This window comes from Panicum virgatum, chromosome 2N (assembly GCF_016808335.1).
Source record: "Panicum virgatum strain AP13 chromosome 2N, P.virgatum_v5, whole genome shotgun sequence".
Classification (NCBI taxonomy): domain Eukaryota; kingdom Viridiplantae; phylum Streptophyta; class Magnoliopsida; order Poales; family Poaceae; genus Panicum; species Panicum virgatum.
In genome coordinates this window covers 41,285,602-41,304,341 of record NC_053146.1, presented here as the reverse complement: position 1 = coordinate 41,304,341, position 18,740 = coordinate 41,285,602, and the positions used below count along the sequence as shown (strand labels likewise).

General features: G+C 48.6%; 1 protein-coding gene and 2 pseudogenes across 1 annotated transcript; 2 read left to right on the top strand and 1 right to left on the bottom strand.

Annotated features, from left to right (window-relative positions):
• The first annotated feature begins 430 nt into the window (after nucleotides 1-430).
• On the top strand, nucleotides 431-1,425 carry LOC120662631 (uncharacterized isomerase BH0283-like). Its single transcript, XM_039941738.1, has 2 exons — nucleotides 431-610; nucleotides 1,180-1,425. The coding sequence occupies exons 1-2, from the start codon at nucleotides 431-433 to the stop codon at nucleotides 1,423-1,425; spliced, it is 426 nt and encodes a 141-aa protein (XP_039797672.1).
• A 617-nt stretch (nucleotides 1,426-2,042) lies between these two features.
• LOC120658837 lies at nucleotides 2,043-3,489 on the bottom strand (annotated as a pseudogene).
• Nucleotides 3,490-7,006: 3,517 nt separating this feature from the next.
• LOC120662630 lies at nucleotides 7,007-8,279 on the top strand (annotated as a pseudogene).
• The last annotated feature ends 10,461 nt before the right edge of the window (nucleotides 8,280-18,740 follow it).

The following is an 18,740-nucleotide window of genomic DNA, read 5'->3' as shown; positions in this document are numbered from 1 at the left end:
CACGGCTGTACAGACGCCTGCGATTGGATTTCCCATCGCAGCAACCTAGCGCCCCCGACCAGCCCTCGGCCATCGTCTCGGCGACGTCGCCACCCTCGGTCCGCCTCCACACCCACCTCCACTCCGACATCGAGCTCCCCCGCTCTAGTACCGGTACGCACGTGATGAATAGAATTAGCTCGGCCAAAGGCCGCACGGCTACCTGTTCAACCTTCTGAGTTCACAAACAACTGAGCATAGAGCCCGAGAGCTCAGCACTAGGGAGCTTGGTCTCGTACTCTCGGGTGACGATGGCCAAGAAACCTAACCGATACGACGTGGTCAGTGCTGCTCTACTCCCTTCACCAGTCGTGTTCTATCGTGCTCTTGACCGGCATCAACCATGACGTCATCGTCATAGCATGTGGACACCTTTGCGGCAGGGCCGTTCATGGGCAACCCGGCCACGGTGTGCCTTCTCAATGCCGCCACGGACGAGCGCTGGATGCAGGCCGCCGCCGTCGAGTTCAACCTCTCCAAGACCACCTTCCCCCTCCGCGACGATGGTGGCTCCTTATCCCCTGCCGCCGCCCCTCTGTTCCAGCTCAAATTGTTCACCCCCACCATCGAGGTCCCCCCACCTTCCTTATCCACAGACCCCTGTAACTTTTCGCTTGCGTCAGAGTTTATCCTCCTTGATCGCTGATATGGGAGCCCTGTTGTGGGAGCTATACATTGCTCGCGCAACAAAACCCCGATCCTGAAGAGGTTGCGCTTCTTCCTCCATGCTCTTGCGCCGCCGATAGGGATTAGGGGTTCGGGTGGGGGCTGGGAGCAGGAGGTGGTGGGAGCGGCCGCCGGCGCCGCCGGCGGGGTAGTGGTCAAGGCTGGCAACGAGATTAGGGTTCCAGAGTTGCCGGGGTCCGGGAGCTCCAATGGCCGCCGGCATTAGAAAATAAGGTGTGTGTGGGGGAGGGGGGGGAGGAATTGGCAGGCGGTGAGCAGTGGTGTGTGGAGCGCCGTCGGCCGGGGTGGTGGGTGCTAACGGCTGGGCCAGGTGGGTGGCGTGGCGGAGAGAGCCACCGGCCGGGGCGGAGGACGGCGGTGCGGGGTGAGGAAGAAGAAGGTGTTTGTGGACCGATTTTTGTGGGCCGTCTTCAGGCAATGGATCTCGTTTCCATCACCTTAGGTGATGTATAGCTGTGCCCGGCCGACCTCTTCAGGTTCGTCCTCGTGGAGCACGACGCGGCCGTGGAGTTTGTGACCAAATCCGGGGTCTTTATCGCCAAGAAGGTTCCTGCGGCGACGGGCGTCTCAGGTGAGGGGAAGCGGTTCATCGAGCTGGATCCCATGATCGATTTTGTAGCCATCCTGCCGAGCTGCCCTCGATCCCCAAGACCCTCAACGGAGCTACCACTGCAGCGTTCACAAATCCGCGGCCGGTGATCTCATTGTAATTCCTCTCATTCTCATTTTAGTTGATCGCATGAATGTTTATATTTCAGTGCTTATTGCTGTAGGGGGCTCGTAATGAATTTCTCATCAAAACATTGAACTATTTCCGACCATGAAAATGGATGTGAACAAATGTATTAGTGCTACCTTGATCGATTTCCTTTGTTGGACCATGCAAGTATTCTCTTGCCAAAAAAAGTGAATCACTCAACATTATGCTCTGGTTATTTATCTTTGTATGATTGTGCAATGTTGATAATTAGTTTAATATTACCATCTTGTTACTTATAATTGAACAATCATTAGCCGTATTTCATACAAAAGACATTGTATTTCTTCTATGAGGTTTTTTTTCCCATTGCAACGCACCGGCATATATGCTATTTTTAATAATGGGGCCACCAAGTAGCCGCGGTCGCCTCATTTTTGAACAATTGCATAATAAGGATGGAACAGAAACACAGAATAGACAACCAATATTATTAAGAAAACAAGCTCGAACCTAATTCAAATCATAAGGAAATTCTCAAAGCTGTTCAGTACCAAAGAACTTATCTTTAACTCGTGCATGCCAGATTGATCGATCGAGTACAACATATTAGCGCAGAATTCAGACATGCATCATCCACATGCGACCTAAATCCTAATGCCACTAGCCTATCAATCGAACACGGCAAGCTTCTGGTACTCGGCACCTGAGATTGCCGCCGCCATGACAGCCTCCGGGCTCACCACGGCCATCGTTCTCCAGGAAGAGCTTGACCAGGTTCTTAGAGAAGCCGCTCACCATCGCGACTCCTGGCTGCGTCGAAGCCACCGGCGTGGACCGCGAGTCCCTTAGGTTCCAGAACACGATCTGCGGCACTGCGTCTCCGTAGCCGGCGTCCTTGAACTTGCGGCAGATGACCTGGTAGTCCGTCTCCCAAGGGTTTGCCGACGCCTCGTCGAACTCCATGTCGCTGAACACAAAGACAGTCCTGATCATCTTGTCCTTGGGCAGCCGGCCGTCCACAGCTGTGCGGAGGATGCGGTAGAACACTGCCTGGAAGTTGGTGTTCCTGTCCCACTGCATGCTCTCGATGAAGCTCATCTTCTGGGCGAGGGTCTTGCCCTCGATCTTGTGGATCTCGGGGGTCGTGCTGAACGTGATAACTCTGCCGCCCCACGCGGCTTCTCACTGAGCTCCGAGATGAGCAAGCCCAGCGCCACGCACACCTGCATTGGCGTGCCGCTCATGCTCCCGGACACGTCGCAGACGGCGATGCAGTTGCTGAGCGACCCCTTGTTGCGGAGGTCCTCCACCATGCGACGCCACTGCAGCTCCGACACGTCGTCTGCCTCGCCTCTGAAAGCGGCGGCCGCGATCTCGTGGGGCAGGAGCGCGCCGGCCGCGATCTTGGCTTTGCCAGCCTCGACGTCCTCGAGGTACTTATCGAAGCCAGCCTCGTCGTGCTTCTTGAACAGGTCCTTGTAGTTGTAGCGCCTCATGGCCACCGACGCCACGCGGGTGTAGGGAAGCTCGGACCACCGCTGGGCGCTCATGTACACCTCCGGAAGCTCCAGGACCTTCCGCAGCGGCACCAGCACCTCGCGGCGGAGACGGTGGAGCACGCGGTACGCGTAGTGCTCCTCGGACAGGTCGGCGTAGTCGGGGCTGGAGTCGCGCGGGAAGAGGCGGCGGGCGATGGCCTTACAGAGCAGCGTCGTACGGTCGAACGACGAGCCCGGAGTTGGGCACCACTTGGCGGCGAGCCCGATCTTCCTCTTCTTGCCGCCGGGGGCGAGCTGTTCGACGTCGGAGGCGAGGAGGTCGGCGAAGAACTGCGCGACGCAGTCCAACAGGAAGCGGTAGGCGACATCGCTGTAGTACGTCTCCAGAGATTGGACTGCGAGCTTGGCTACCTTCCGCCCCTGCTTGGTCATGGGGATCTCCTTCGCAGCAGCAGCCGCCTCCTCCTGATCCACCTCCATCGCCTCGGGTTTCTGCTCCTCCACGGCCTCCGTCGCCTGATCGTGAGACGCCTCCTCCTCTGTCTCCGTGGCCGCGGCAGAGACCACGCCGCCTCCAGACCTACTGCCACGCTTGACTTGGTGAAAACGATCGGATGCTCTAGCTATTATAATAGGGAGAGGGGGTGAATTATACACAATTAAAATCTTAACTTATGGTTCCAACTAATTTGCACAAAACTTAAACTAAAACAAACTATCTAGATGTGCAACTACGGTTCACCTTAGTGTAAAACCCTCGTTCCAAAAGAGTTTTGCAACTTATATCCAATCTTAGCAAGATACTACACTAAAAAAATAAGACACACAAGTTGCAATATGAAATGCGGAAGCTTAAACGGAGGGATGAGAGGAAGCGAACTCTCGACACGAGTATTTATCTCGTGGTTCGGTTTGCCACAAAGACGCCCCTACGTCTACGTTGTTGAAGCACTCACTAAGAATATCGCTTCCCGGCAATCAAGTCTCTTCCGTGAACACAATCATGGTCACCTTGGTCCCGATCTTCACTAAGGGAGATTGCCCACGAAGGAGGGGTCTCTGTCCCCCGCACAATGTCGTCAACGTTGCTCCACACCAAGCCGGAGGGTCGTTGACTTGCCGGCGAGCCACCAATTGCTCCAAGTGGCCGGCGCACCATTATATAAGTGTGGTTCACTCTAGAACCAGCCACAAGGATCTCAACCTTGCTTGTTCACTCACTCAAAAACTAAACTAGCACTCACACTTTACAAAGCTAGTGCTAAAACCTAAGGATATGATCAATGAGCTCTTGTATGGCTTGGAGGTGTTCTTGGGTGTGTATGAGATGTCTTGAGACTCCAGCAAGCTCAAAATGGCCGGGGTGAGGCGTATATATAGGCCACCAACTCAAGAGAGCCGTTACTAGCCGTTGGCCAGTTTTCTGCGTAGCCATCGGAACTTCCGGTGCTTCTGCATCGGTTCTTCCGGTCACTCACAAGCTGAAACTAGCCGTTGGCTTCTCTGACGCTTCTGCAGCTGAGTTGGCGACCACCGGTTTAACCGATGATATGGTGTCGGTTCAACCGGTGCCTCTTTATCTCCATGTAGCCATTGCCTTTGCTGACATCATTGCTCCGACGCACAACCGGTTCAACCGGTGCTGAAAGATTGGCTCTTGTGCGCTTGACATCGTCTCTGGAAAATAATACATTGAATGCACCGATGCCTCTCTTAACACCGTCGGTTCATCCGGTGCTTCACTTTTTTCTTCACTTGATCTCTAGAGGCGCACAGACTTGTGCCAAAGCCAGGGCATCGGATCTTCCGACAACCAACGGATGCACTGATGCTATGGGCATCGGTTCTTCCGGTGGTACTGGTTTCAGTAGAACTCGTCCAATTCAGTGTTTTTTTTGAGTTCTTTCTTCGTGTTTTGATTTGCATGGCCTTTTTACTTCATCCCTGTGATCTAGAAATATTCACTTAACAAAATCATTAGTCCCATTGATTGCGTTGTCATACGATCATCAAAATCACTTGAAATGGCATAAATAGTGTCATGTTCGTTACAACTTGGTCTCGAGGTTCAGAGCGCGGCGCTGACGAAATCGGCAAGCACGGGCGCGGCAGCGGGCTGTGGCGCAGCGGTGTTGCCGCGAGCGCGCTTCGTGCCGGCCAGCCGGGCGGCGCGGACCTCCGCGACCTTGCGCCTAATCTTCGCGACGCCCACCTTCTCCTTGGCGAGCTTGCGGGCGTCGGCGCCGTGCACGAGGCGGTAGAGCAGCTCGGGGAAGAAAGGTGTGGTGAGACGAGGCATGGATGACGGGTGTGCCTATTTTGGTAAAATGCCTCCGCTCGGTTCGGAGGTTCATTTCCTGCCTCGCGCCTTACGCGGTGCTTCTCCAGGCAAAACATTTTGGCTGGTTGTGCTGCCTGTGAGGCAGGAAAGGTTTGACCATGCGGGCTCCACTCGAATAAAGAAAACTATCCCCATCCGAACATTTCGCTTCCAGCTGGGTACCTTTTTCTTAGGGTTGAAAACGAAAACAAAAATTTTCGATTATCGGGAACCGTTTTCGAGATTTTACCGAGATTCTGGTGTAAATGAAAATGAAAACTGCTACCGAAAATACGGAAACGAAAACGGTATTTTTATCCGAAACTGAAAGCGAAAACAATTTCAGCCTCTATCGACCGTTTTCGAAAATTACCGTATTTATCCAGTAATTTACCGCCGGTATTACCGTATTTGAAGCCCAGTCCAACACATGCTTTCCCCGGCCCAATAGCTTGCGGAGGTTCAGCTGTAGGCATAGGCAGCCTGCAGCCCGGCATTAGCACTATTCTTAATGACATACTAGTTTATGTTTAAGTCTCTATTTGAATTTGGTTAATGATCATGTATGACTATGTCACTTATGTTGTGTGTAACTTGTGCCATACTATCGTGCATGCTACTATGTGTTAGTTATCACGGATTGGTTCGATATTTGGATTAATATCTTAATGGAATCTTCACTACTTGCATATGAGATGAGATGTGTCAAGTCATATAGTTAATGTTATGTTCTATTGTTTGATATATTTATCGTTTTTTAAATATCGTTTATCGTTTTTTAAATATCGTTTTGATGGGTTTCGACCGTTATCGATGTGTTCTCGATCGTATATTTTCGTTTTCGAAATTACCGGAATACCGGCATCGTTTTTGTTTCCGAAAATACCGTACCTCTTTTTGTTTCCGATGAAAAAATGTGAAAGTGAAAATGGTGGAGTCATTCACCGATTGTTTCCGACCGTTTTCATCCCTACCTTTTCTCGTATCCCGGAGCCCGCGCGTGTATGCAACCGTTGGATAGGCTCACCGGTCGCTGGTACAAGTAGATTTTTCGGTCTGCTCTGCGAGGCCATCGCCCACCGCATCTTCCCGCGCGAGTCCAGCCAGGTGTACCTCAACATCCCGGACAACGTTTTCTTATACGGCGCGCGGGTAGCAGCGCACGGCTCCTCAGGCATCGGCGAGCTGCAGTCTTGGGGAGGGGGAGGGGGCGGCCAGGGAGGGTGGGAGGTGGGCGGAGCGGCTGCCGGCGAGGTCGGCGGCGGCTAGGGTAGTGGCGGGAGGCGGCGGCGTCCTTTAGATTTTCGGGGTGCCGGATGTGGGGGCGGCTCCCATGGCCACCGGCTACTCCTGCTAATGGGGCGAGGCTTGACAAGTTTTTTGGTGGGTTTTAATATGGGTACCATTGAATGGATGGAAATGTGTGACACTATAAAATAAATTGGGGTGGGTTGGGTTGACGACACAGACGGGTTGGGACGGGTTGGGGCGCTATGGAAATAGATCGGCGCGTAAGTCGCATATCATCTTCTGTCGTAACTTCGGGTTGGGACGGGTTGGACCATTGGGCCGACGGGGTGGGTCGGGGTGGGTGGTAGTTAGGGCTCTTGAAATATGGGTAGGGGCGGATTTGGGGAGGGTTCAACCCCATTAGCAGGCATACCACCGGCTACAGAGGAGGGGGCCAAGGGTGGTGGCGGCCCGGTGGTGGAGGTGGCTTGGCTGGCGGAGGACGCGGCGGCGCTCGGGGCCGGATAATCGATGGGCGGTGGCGGGGGCAAGAAGAAGACGACGCGACATCGGCTGGGCGGCGCGGTGGCGGGCTCGGTTAGGGTGGGCAGCGGCGGAGGGTGGCGGCGGAGGCCGCCGGAGCCGGAGGAGGCGGTCAACGGCAGGGGCGACGGGAGGAAAGAGGAAGGAAGAAAGAAGAAGGAAGGAAAAGGGGTGAGGAAGAAGATAAACAGCACCTTTCGCTAGGAACGACCCTAGCGAACTAGCGCTGAGAAACGTCGCCCTCTCGGACAAGCACCTACGTACGCCTACCGCATCCGCGACCGGCTCCGCCGCGAGGTGCTGGTATGCTGGTGCCGCTGGGCAAGGCGCTCGAGCTCCCAGATGTGTACATGTGCGCGTGCAAGTTTGGAGAGCTGCCGTACGCGCGCGCGTGGCGTCTGTCACCATGCGCAAGTACAAGGAGGTGTTCCAGAAGCACGACAAGCGCCGCCTGGGCAGTTTCTTCGACGAGGTGCGCACCGGCCACGCCAGGATGTTTTTTTTTCTAGGCCAGCAGATGGGGTGCTGCCGCACGAGCTCATCGCCGCGGCGTTCAAGGGCGAGCACGACGAGGCGGCGGAGCTCCAGTGGCGCCGCATGGCGGCCTCCCTTGCCGCTGAGGGCCGCCTGGCCAACTGCATCGCGGTGCGCGGGCTCTCTGGCGCCGCCGCCGCTGACCAACCAGCCTCCGCGGCCGTCGCTCTGGGTCTCCTCATCTCTGAGCTCAGCCAGGAGCCATGGAAGGGGCGCGTGATCACCTTCGACAAGACGCACCAGCTACACAAGGTGCGCGGCGCCAACCTCAAGGAGAAGGCGTGTTCAGCAAGATCCTGCAGCTGGCGGTGGCTGGCGGGCTGCGCAAGGACACATGATGGTTAAGAGGGTGTTCGTGCTGAGCGACATGGACTTTGACGGGTGGACAGGCGGCGCGTCTGTGTGGAAGAAAGAGTACCAGGGCATCTGCGACAAGTTCGCCGCCGAGGTGTTCACTGTGCCGCAGGTGGTGTTCTGGAACGTGGGGAAGTCCAAGGCGTCCATGCCGGTGGTGGCGGAGCAGGAGGGCGCGGCCCTGAGCGGCTACTCCAAGAACCTGGTGAGACTCTTCCTGGAGGCGGACGGCGAGCTCACACCGGCCGCCGTCGTAGTTGACGCCATCTCTGGCCCGGATATGACGCACTGGAGATGTTCCACTGAGGTCTTCCTGTGCACGTGTGTTGCTGTTCTCCATAGCCAGCTTAATTTCTGCAGCAGGTATTGCTGATTAGTGCCTTTGTGGTACAAATATTTTACTAGTTTCCGTTATTCCATAGTTTGAATCGAATGGGTTTTCATAAAAAAAGTTTGAATTGCACATGGTTATCAAAAACAATTCTTGAATAGGAAGAATTATCATTGAACTGCTCCATCAATTTGTTTAGTTTGCAAGGCCTGAGTCGTGAAAGCATTTGATTTAATTTTGTACTGGTTGCTATGAAATGGTTCTCACTGGACGGCGAGTTCACATACAAAAGGAAAGACCCAACCAGGGAGCGAACCACAACCAATCGATCCATCATAGTACTGACCCGGTGATGCCCCAATTGGTTATTGTGGGTCGACCCAGTTTATGCTTCCTGCTGCTTGCCGGTGGCTTACCTAAACGAACGTGGCTTGCTTGATTTTTGACGAACAAGTCCGTGTGAACACAGTTTCTACAAAACTGTCTGCACGGCTTCATAGACAAAATATGCAACAGTTAAAAGAAACAAATACTCCCTCCTAAAATATAAGGTATTTTGTTTTATTCTAAATCAAAGTAGTCTAAATTTGACCAAATTTATAGAGAAGAATATTAACATCTAACACATCAAATAAGCAAATTATGACATTATATTTCATTATAAATTTAATTATTCTCATTTACATTTAAAATATTATTTTTTTATAAACTAGCAGAGATGCACATGCACGTGTTTAAAAAATAAACTACTGTTCACATGTGTTATATTCATAGAAACACAAGTAGTACCAAATGTTTATTCACCATATAGTTTGAGATTTTAATATCTCGTTGCTTATAGCATTGCTAGGCATATACAAAGAAAGAATAAGACAATAGGGTAGTGTTTGGTTGAAGAGTGGAATGGAATGGAGCCACTGCATTCTACGTTTGGTTCGCGAGTGTGGGGATGGATCCGTTCCAGGTAGTGGATATTCCTTCCAGATGCGGGGTGGCTCAGTGTAACACCCCGGGTGTTAATCACCTATAATTAAGGTTAGTTAAGGGGTTAACATGATCATTAGCATTAAACATGCATGAACAAAACCAATAAATAAAATTTTGCTAGTAATTTAACCTAGGTGATGAGGAAATTTCGTTTAAAACTATTTGTGATAAAGGGTTCGAACCATTTTCAAAAATCAGAATCGACTTAATCTAAATTTTATCGCCTTGGAACTGGTTGGGCCCGGATAGTCCGAAAATATGTCCAGATAGTCCGGACCTGCCTGGACACTCCGGAATTACGCCCGGATACTCCGGACTAGGTGGTTGGGCGTCTATAAATACCTGGCCCGTACTCCTTTCTCTCTCATTTCCTTTTTCCTCCTCCAGCTCGGGACGTGCCGAACCGAGCTGAGCTCGCCTCCGCCGGCGCCCCGGCCACCTCCGGCCGCCGTTCGTCGATTCCTTTCGCGAGAGCCTCCCCAACCGTGTCCCGCACCTCCACCGCACCTCCACGAGCCTCGCTCGAGCTTCCTCCGGCCGGAATCGATGGCCCTACCGCCGACCACCATGGGAGCACCACTCGAGCTCCGCCCTTTCGCGTCGATCCGCTCCTCCTCCACCCAAATCGATCATGAGAATGGATTCATGGTGAGCTCCTCCACCTTCCCCATCCCTTTTCCGGCCCTTTCTCCGCCGCTCAGTGTGCCGCGCGCACCGCCATTCACCATGGGTGCGCGAGGTTTGCTACTGTTTAGGTATACCCGGAAACTCTGGATATACGTTCGGATTCTCCGGACTAGGGATCCCGGAAACTCCGGACAATTATCCGGAAACTCCGGACATTGTGTCCGGAGAATCTGGGGTCAAATCCGGAGTCTCCGGTGGTTGGTTTCTGATTTTTATTATTTCAGCGAAAACTTGCAGGTTGCCTAATAAATCAAGGAAAAATGGTACAAATACAAAGTTAGTTTTGTTAGATTGGTTACGTCTGTATCTACAAGGGAAAAATATTTGTTCTTGCGAAATGTAGTTTTTGCCCATAGTAGAGTTTAAGTGGTATTTAGACTCATTTAATTAGTTTCCGCAAATCTGTTAGTCCAAAAATTATGAAACCGAGGCAGTGGTTTAGTTTAGGCATGTGTAGTCCACTATACAAGTTTCCGGCCTAGAAAATATAGTTGAGGTGTTAGTGAATTCTTCATGTGTTGGTTTATTTGGAAATTAAAGAATAGTTTACAATTAAGAAGAATCAGGTTAAATTCAATTAGAGAGCTAAACCAGTGTTATATGACTTAGTTAGGGTTTATTTTCGGCCAGCCGGTCTGACCGGTGCTTGGACCAGTCTGACCAATATGGGTCCGGAGACTCCGGCTATTTGTCCGGATACTCCGGGTTTGTAGTGGTTTAGCTACTCCGAGTTTATGTCCGAATACTCCGGGCTTGGGAGTCCGGATACTCCTGTAACGAACATGGCACCATTTATGCCATTTCGAGTGATTTTGGTGATCGAATGACAACACAACACTTGGACTAATATGATTGTTAAGATGATCATTCTCAGACTTTTAGGTTCAAGTGATGACAAAGAGAAAGAGAAAATAGGCGTAGCAAGGCCCGAAGGGCAGCCCCTACGGGGGTTCCGCTACCCGGTTAGCGGACGGGGGTCGAGGGGGAGCCGCCCCTCGCGGGTCTCAGGGCAGCGCCCTGAAAGCTCTTCGGATCAGGAGCACCGGAAGAACCGACGCCAGGGGCACCGGTGCATCCGACGCTTGTCGGAAGAACCGACGCTACGATGTTTGGTGCAGGAGGAAATCGAAGCCAAGTCAGCCTACAGGCACCGGTTGAACCGACGGGTCAAAATGGGGCATCGGTGCATTGGCCGTCCTTTGTACCAGAGGCGATGTCAGTGCCCAGGAGAAGTGTCTTCAGCACCGGTTCAACCGATGGGGCATCGGTGCATACCACCGGTGTAATGACGTCAGCGTCCAGGAGAAGATTCCTTCAGCACCGGTTGAACCGGTGAGGCATCGGTGCAAAGCATCGGTTCAACCGGTGGTCTCTGCGTCAGTCGTCAGGAGTCCAACGGCTACTTCGTGTTATGAGTGACCGGATGAACCGACGCTACCCTGCCAAGAGGCATCGGTTCTTCCGGTGGTACGCAGATTTTCAGCTAACCGTTGGAGCAACGGCTACAAGACTTGGTGGCCTATATATACGCCTCACCCCGGCCATTTGAAGATTGCTGGAGTTGCTGGACATCCCACACACACCCAAGAACATCTCCAAGCCATACAAAAGCATCAAGATCATATCCTTAGCCCTTAGCACACTTTGAGAGTGTTGTGTAAAGGATTAGCTCTTAGTGAGTGAGTTTGCAAGGCTTAGAGCCTTTGTGCTGTGGTTCATTAGTGAACCAAAACAAGAGCTTGGTGCGCCGGCACCTTGGAGCGTGGAGCTCGCCGGCAACGTCATCGACCCTCCGACTTGGTGTGGAGCGGCGACGACACCTTTGTGCGGGGGACGTGGAGACCCCCATCCTTTGTGGAGAAGCTCCTTAGTGGAACCCGGGGCCAAGGTGACCGTGATTGTGTTCACGGAAGAGACTTGGTGGCCGAGTAGCAATACTCTTAGTGAGTGCTACAACAACGTGGATGTAGGTGTGCCTTTGTGGCTAACCGAACCACGGGATAAACACCCGCGTCAAGAGTTTGCTATCTCCTATCCCGCTCTTTAAGCTTCCGCATTTCATTCTAGTAATTTGTATGCCTTTACTTTCATAGAATAGTTTCTTGATAGGAAAGGCTATAGGTTGCTAAACTCTTTTGGGATAGGGGTTTTACACTAGAACAACCTAGTTGCACATATTGATAGCATGTTTTAGTTTAAGTTTTGTGCAAACTAGTTGGAGCCATAGGTCTAAGTTTTTATTAGTGCCTAATTCACCCCCTCCCCCTCTTAGGCTAGAGCACCCGATCACTTTCAACTCCGAGAATATGTCCGAATACTCCGGATTTTTGGTCTCGAGTCGCACACAGGCCAGACCGGTCTGACCGGTAGTAGTAGGGCTGACAGTCGTAATTATATGAGAATTGTAGCATTTATACTCGGTCAATAGTTGCTTCGTGTTTATGAAATTGTATCCGCATTATTTATATGTATGTACATTAATTGGCATTTCATATGCATTCGTATAGAATTCGTGGTGAGAACGTCGACTACAGATGGATCGTGAAGCTCAGGATCAGTGAAGCGGGATTGAGAGGGAATTCGTGAAGACCTGGCCCAATGGTCGGAAGGGCCCAATGCCTTGTTAATATTAACACTAACTTAGTGTTACCCTCAGGCAAGCCCTATTATTTCAAATTTATGACACCTGTATATGTGTTTCTAATACTTGTGTATTAGGTTTAGGAATTGATTGGAACCCTAGTTGCATGATCCCTAGGTTTCCTTGAGAATACTAGTATGAATAGGACGATAGACACGCTATGCTTACTAGATCTCGGTAGATGTCGAGTGATTTCTAGTCACTCGCGAGATGTAGGTTATCTCATTATTCGGAATATATGGAATATTGGCATATGTAGGAAAGGAAAAGAATTTGGAAGACCGGGCAGGGAGAGGTTAGCCCCATCTGTGTCGGTTAAGGACCGTTCGTTATCTGGCCCTGTGATCATGTTTGAATTGTACTAGCCGCATATCGGGGAGTAGGAGGTAGTCGAAACCGGTAAGCCGAGTACTGCTTTGTTTCGAAAGTACAGGAACCCGCACCCAACTCCTGGGGCGAGTCGAGTAGTCGCGGAGAATTGGGGATGCATATGATTACTTTTGGTGGTCTCACGTTGAGCTCGGCTGACCATATGTCGTTGGACTGGTTCCAATAGTTCGAGGCGGGGAGGGGAAAGGTTGGTGTGTGAGGTCCGACAGGGCCTTTGCGTGCCGTGTTGATTAGGTCCACCTTGCAAGGTTAAATCGAATCGATTCGCCGTCAGTCGCTCTCGGATATGAGCAACTTGATCGCAGCACCGCATCGTAGTGATACAATATGGAATATGGATTATACATTTTTTATGATGATTACATTGAATTATAGTATATTTGCTATATCATGTGTGCTCTAGTTGGTTTAAACAAATATTAGATTATAGTTAATTTATATATAACCTAGAGCTAAAATATTGAAAATAAGGATCCACCTTTTAGATGCTTTTTTTTTCAAAATAAACCACCAGCCAAATGTCTTGCATGTCTAGATATGTGGGCTAAGTATACCAAATAGTCGGGTAAGTCTTGCTGAGTATTAGTTGCTCAGAGTTTGTTGTTTACCCTATTTCATGTTTAGGAGCTAACTAGGTGTCATATCGGTGGGCTCGATGTGGCGCCTTATCTTCACGTCTCGGTAGTTCTCGAATTATTTAGTTTGTTTTATTTATTCTCTAGTAAAAATGCTCTGTAAGTTAGATTCTCTTCCGTGCTGTCATTTCTTTTGTAAATTTTAAATTTAAAGCTGTTTTTGTAAAAGTCTTAGTTTTAATTACTATTTTTTGTAAGATTTTATCATGCTGTGCCTTCTGTGCTCGCCTTCGTGTGAGACTTCTGGTGTGTTTCGATCGGCTGTGGGTTGGAAACAGCCTGTCAAGTTACACTTAATTAAGTTAATGTGCCAAAGAATGGCGTTTACGCTTAATTAAGCATTTTAACTCGTCGGGTCTGTCACAGCTGGTATCAGAACTGAAATGCACCGGGGTACCAGCATTATTATTTTGGTGTTTTCAAAACTAAAAATGAGTTTCAGAAGAAAAAAATACGTTTCCTTGCGATTAACAGATTAGGGGAAATTAGATCGTAAGCCCTATCAACTAACTCCTAGCCATTTAGTAGTGGTGAATAGATATATATTGTGATTTTTCTGCAGGTACACTGACCCCGTTTACGTAGGAAAGGTTAGTAGCAAACGACTAGTATATATAGAGAGAGTATATATGGTGCCACCGCAATGATCTCCGTATATTGCCATAGTTGATTTGGCAAAAGTTTTTTTTTGGTGAAGACCCATAGGTCATGCATGTATGCATCATGTTACTCATATTGTTTAATAAACGCCCAAAGCAAAACAACATGTATGATTAGTGTTTGTACCATTCGTTTATTAGCGTTCGGTATCAATTTTATTTACATATTAGCACGCCTCACAAGTTCCTAGGTGTTGTCGTGGTTTTGGTCATCTAGATCACTTTTCTTCAAAACTCTCAACTATAGAAAAAAGCCGATTCATGGTCTAGTACGCTAGTCAAGATAGGAATAAAATTTGATTTATGGTTAATGTTGTTGAGCTCTGTTTTCTAAAAAAAAATGTACAACCGTTAAGAAATTTAAGCTTTGACTTAGGTAAGTTTGAAATTGCAGTTTAGGAAAAATTGACCAAAAAAAAATTGAGTACTATTTCTGGTGTTTCAATTTATGCCACTTCCTATTTTGAGGATAGTCATTTTAATAAAAGCAAATCTAGTCATGCCCAACTCAGTTTCGATGGTTTTGGCCTTAAGGGTTAAGAAAACTAATGCATATATTTGAACAAAACCTATCTTTTTGGTTCAAACAGTCCCCGCTCAAAATTATGAATCCAGTAGTGTTGTGAATGTTTCTTATTTTTGAGGATGAACTCTTCTGATCCATGTTTTGCCCAAGATTTGAGATAAGAATATTATCCTTAGATGAAACCCTTAGTTATTCTTATTTATATACACACACACACACACACACACACACACACACACACACACACACACACACACACACACACACACACACACACACACACACTTCCCTACCATGAGTGGTTCCGTGATCATTTTATTTTATCCAAACCTTTTTCTACTATTGGTCAATGTTAATTTGAGATCGTATATCCTCGTCTCTAGGCCATTTGTTCCAATGCTCTCGGATAATCCATCCCAGCCATTCTTAATGACTAGAAACATCCTAGTGTTCTTCTGGCATCGATATTTGTTATTTCTAACTGTCTTGATTCCTATGCCTAAAATGGATTTACCTGTATTCTTGCTCGAATGAATATGAATAAATTAAAAATGTGATCATAGATATCATAGTCATCCTTCATGAACAGGATCGCGTTCAGTATCTCTTCTTCTGTTCAGCTATATAATCCTCTACTGCTGCTCTCCTTGCTATCACAAACAGTAAGTTTCAGGATATGTTACCCAGCGGAAAACGGAGACGATTTTTATTTGTGGAAAAATCTTCTTCTACCGATTTCGTATTCTAGAAACTTGTCCTCTGAAGAAAACCGGCTCAAACCATTATGGAGCTCTTCTTGAGTTCTTTCACGTTCTATTTAGCTCACGACCCCTTTATTTCCATGGTCCGTTGACCAGTCAGCTTTTCTTTTTCAAATCTCGATCTAATTCTCTTATTTTAATCACCTTGAATTCAATATCAGGACCATGTTAGTTTACTCTTTCGCTCAATTAGTCATGGCAACCACACTATTGTGTGATATCACATTGCATTTGCCAGCTTACTGCATGATCATGGGAAAAGTTGGTGGTAGTTTAGCTGACCGTGAGTATTCGTGCTTTTGAGTATATTTGCTAGCTGTTTTCGACTTCTTTAATCCATTGTGTTATTCGATTGCTATTATTCATTATATGTGGTGGAGTTTTGTCCCCTAACCTGTAGTGCCGCGACGGGACCTAGGGCCTCGCGTGTGCGTCCGCCATGCGATGGTGCTACTGGGTGCGCGCTGGTGCTTAAGTACGTGTGGATGTAACTACATTGACATTACTTTTGTGCGCTACTTGGAACTGTTTTTCCTCTGCGTTTGTTCATTAAGGGGGTAGGCTCTCGGAGAGCAACCATGCTAATGGGTTGTTTACATTTGAGTTCCTGGGGATCATTGCCACTAACGTGCATAGCATAACGTGCATAGCAACATGTGCATTTTACATCATGCAACTCAATTAATAAACATTATTGAGCAAGAATATTCCTGGGCAAAAACTTTTAGTTGATATTCCAATGATTCCTGGTCCCAACCAAAAAGAATTTGATTCAATTGATGTCAGGATTTCTGTTGATCTCGTGTAAGCAACTTGGAGTCGAGTTTTTATTTGAGTTTTCTTTCTCCAAGTGTCCCTTAATTTCCTTTGGATGTCACATACAGTTTTTAGAAGTCTATTCTCAGCCCTTTTTCTTTTTCTCTAAATCTCGAGACGAGATTTCTTTAAGGGGTAGGATTGTAACACCCCTGGTGTTAATCACCTGTAATTAAGGTTAGTCAAGGGGTTAACATGATCATTAGCATTAAACCTGCATGAACAAAACCACTAAATAAAATTTTGCTAGTAATTTAACCTAGGTGATGAGGAAATTTCGTTTAAAACGATTTGTGACAAAGGGTTCGAATCATTTTCAAAAATCAGAATCGACTTAATCTAAATTTTATCGCCTTGGAACTGGTTGGGCCCGGATAGTCCGAAAATATGTCTAGATAGTCCGGACCAGCCCGGACACTCCGAAATTACGCCCGGATACTCCAGACCAGGTGGTTGGGCGTCTATAAATACCCGGCCCTGTACTCCTTTCTCTCTCATTTCTTTTTTCCTCCTCCAGCTCGGGACGTGCTGAACCGAGCTGAGCTCGCCTCCGCCGGCGCCCCGGCCACCCCCGGCCGCCGTTCGTCGATTCCTTTCGCGAGAGCCTCCCCAACCGTGTTCCGCACCTCCACGAGCCTCGCTCAAGCTTCCTCTGGCCGGAATCGACGGCCTACCGCCGACCACCATGGGAGCACCACTCAAGCTCCGCCCCTTCGCGTCGATCCGCTCCTTCGGTCCTCCTCCACCCAAATCGATCGTGGGAATGGATTCCTGGTGAGCTCCTCCACCTTCCCCATCCCTTTTCCGGCCCTTTCTCTACCGCTCCGTGCGCCGCGCGCACCGCCATTCACCATGGGTGTGCAAGGTTGGCTACTGTTTAGATATACCCGGAAACTCTGGATATACGTTCGGATTCTCCGGACTAGGGAACCCGGAAACTCCGGACATTGTGTCCGGAGAATCTGGGGTAAAACCCAGAGTCTCCGGTAGTTGGTTTCTGATTTTTATTATTTCAGCGAAAACTTGCAGGTTGCCTAATAAATCAAGGAAAAATGGTACAAATACAAAGTTAGTTTTGTTAGATTGGTTACGTCTGTATCTATAAGGGAAAAATATTTGTTCTTGCGAAATGTACTTTTTGCCCATAGTAGAGTTTAAGTGGTGTTTAGACTCATTTAATTAGTTTTGGCAAATCTGTTAGTCCAAAAATTATGAAACCGAGGCAGTGGTTTAGTTTAGGCATGTGTAGTCCACTATACAAGTTTCCAGCCTAGAAAATATAGTTGAGGTGTTAGTGAATTCTTCATGTGTTGGTTTATTTGGAAATTAAAGAATAGTTTACAATTAAGAAGAATCAGGTTAAATTCAATTAGAGAGCTAAACCAGTGTTATATGACTTAGCTAGGATTTATTTTCGGCCAGCCGGTCTGACCGGTGCTTGGACCAGTCTGACCGATATGGGTCCGGAGACTCCGGCCATTTGTCTGGATACTCCGCGTTTGTAGTGGTTTAGCTACTCCGAGTTTATGTCCGAATACTCCGGGCTTGGGAGTTCGGATACTCCGAGAATACGTCCGGATACTCCGGATTTTTGGTCTCGAGTCGCACACAGGCCAGACCGGTCTGACCGGTTTGGTATACCGGTCTGACCGGTAGTAGTAGGGCTGACAGTCGTAATTATATGAGAATTGTAGCATTTATACTCGGTCAATAGTTGCTTCGTGTTTATGAAATTGTATCCGCATTATTTATATGCATGTACATTAATTGGCATTTCATATGCATTCGTATAGAATACGTGGTGAGAACGTCGACTACAGATGGATCCTGAAGCTCAGGATCGGTGAAGCAAGATTGAGAGGGGATTCGTGAAGACCCGGCCCAATGGTCGGAAGGGCCCAAGGCCTTGTTAATATTAACACTAACTTAGTGTTACCCTCAGGCATGCTCCGGTGCATGTCCTATTATTTCAAATTTATGACACCTATATATGTGTTTCTAATACTTGTGCATTAGGTTTAGGAATTGATTGGAACCCTAGTTGCATGATCCCTAGGTTTTCTTGAGAATACTAGTATGAATAGGACGATAGACACGCTATGCTTACTAGATCTCGGTAGAAGTCGAGTGATTTCTAGTCACTCGCGAGATGTAGGTTATCTCATTATTGCGAATATACGGAATATTGGCATATGTAGGAAAGGAAAAGAATTTGGAAGACCGGGCGGGGAGAGGTTAGCCCCGTATGTGTCGGTTAAGGACCGTTCATTGTCTGGCCATGTGATCATGTTTGAATTGTACTAGCCGCATACCGGGAGTAGGAGGTAGTCGAAACCGGTAAGCCGAGTACTGCTTTGTTTCGAAAGTACAGGAACCCGCACCCAACTCTTGGGGCGAGTCG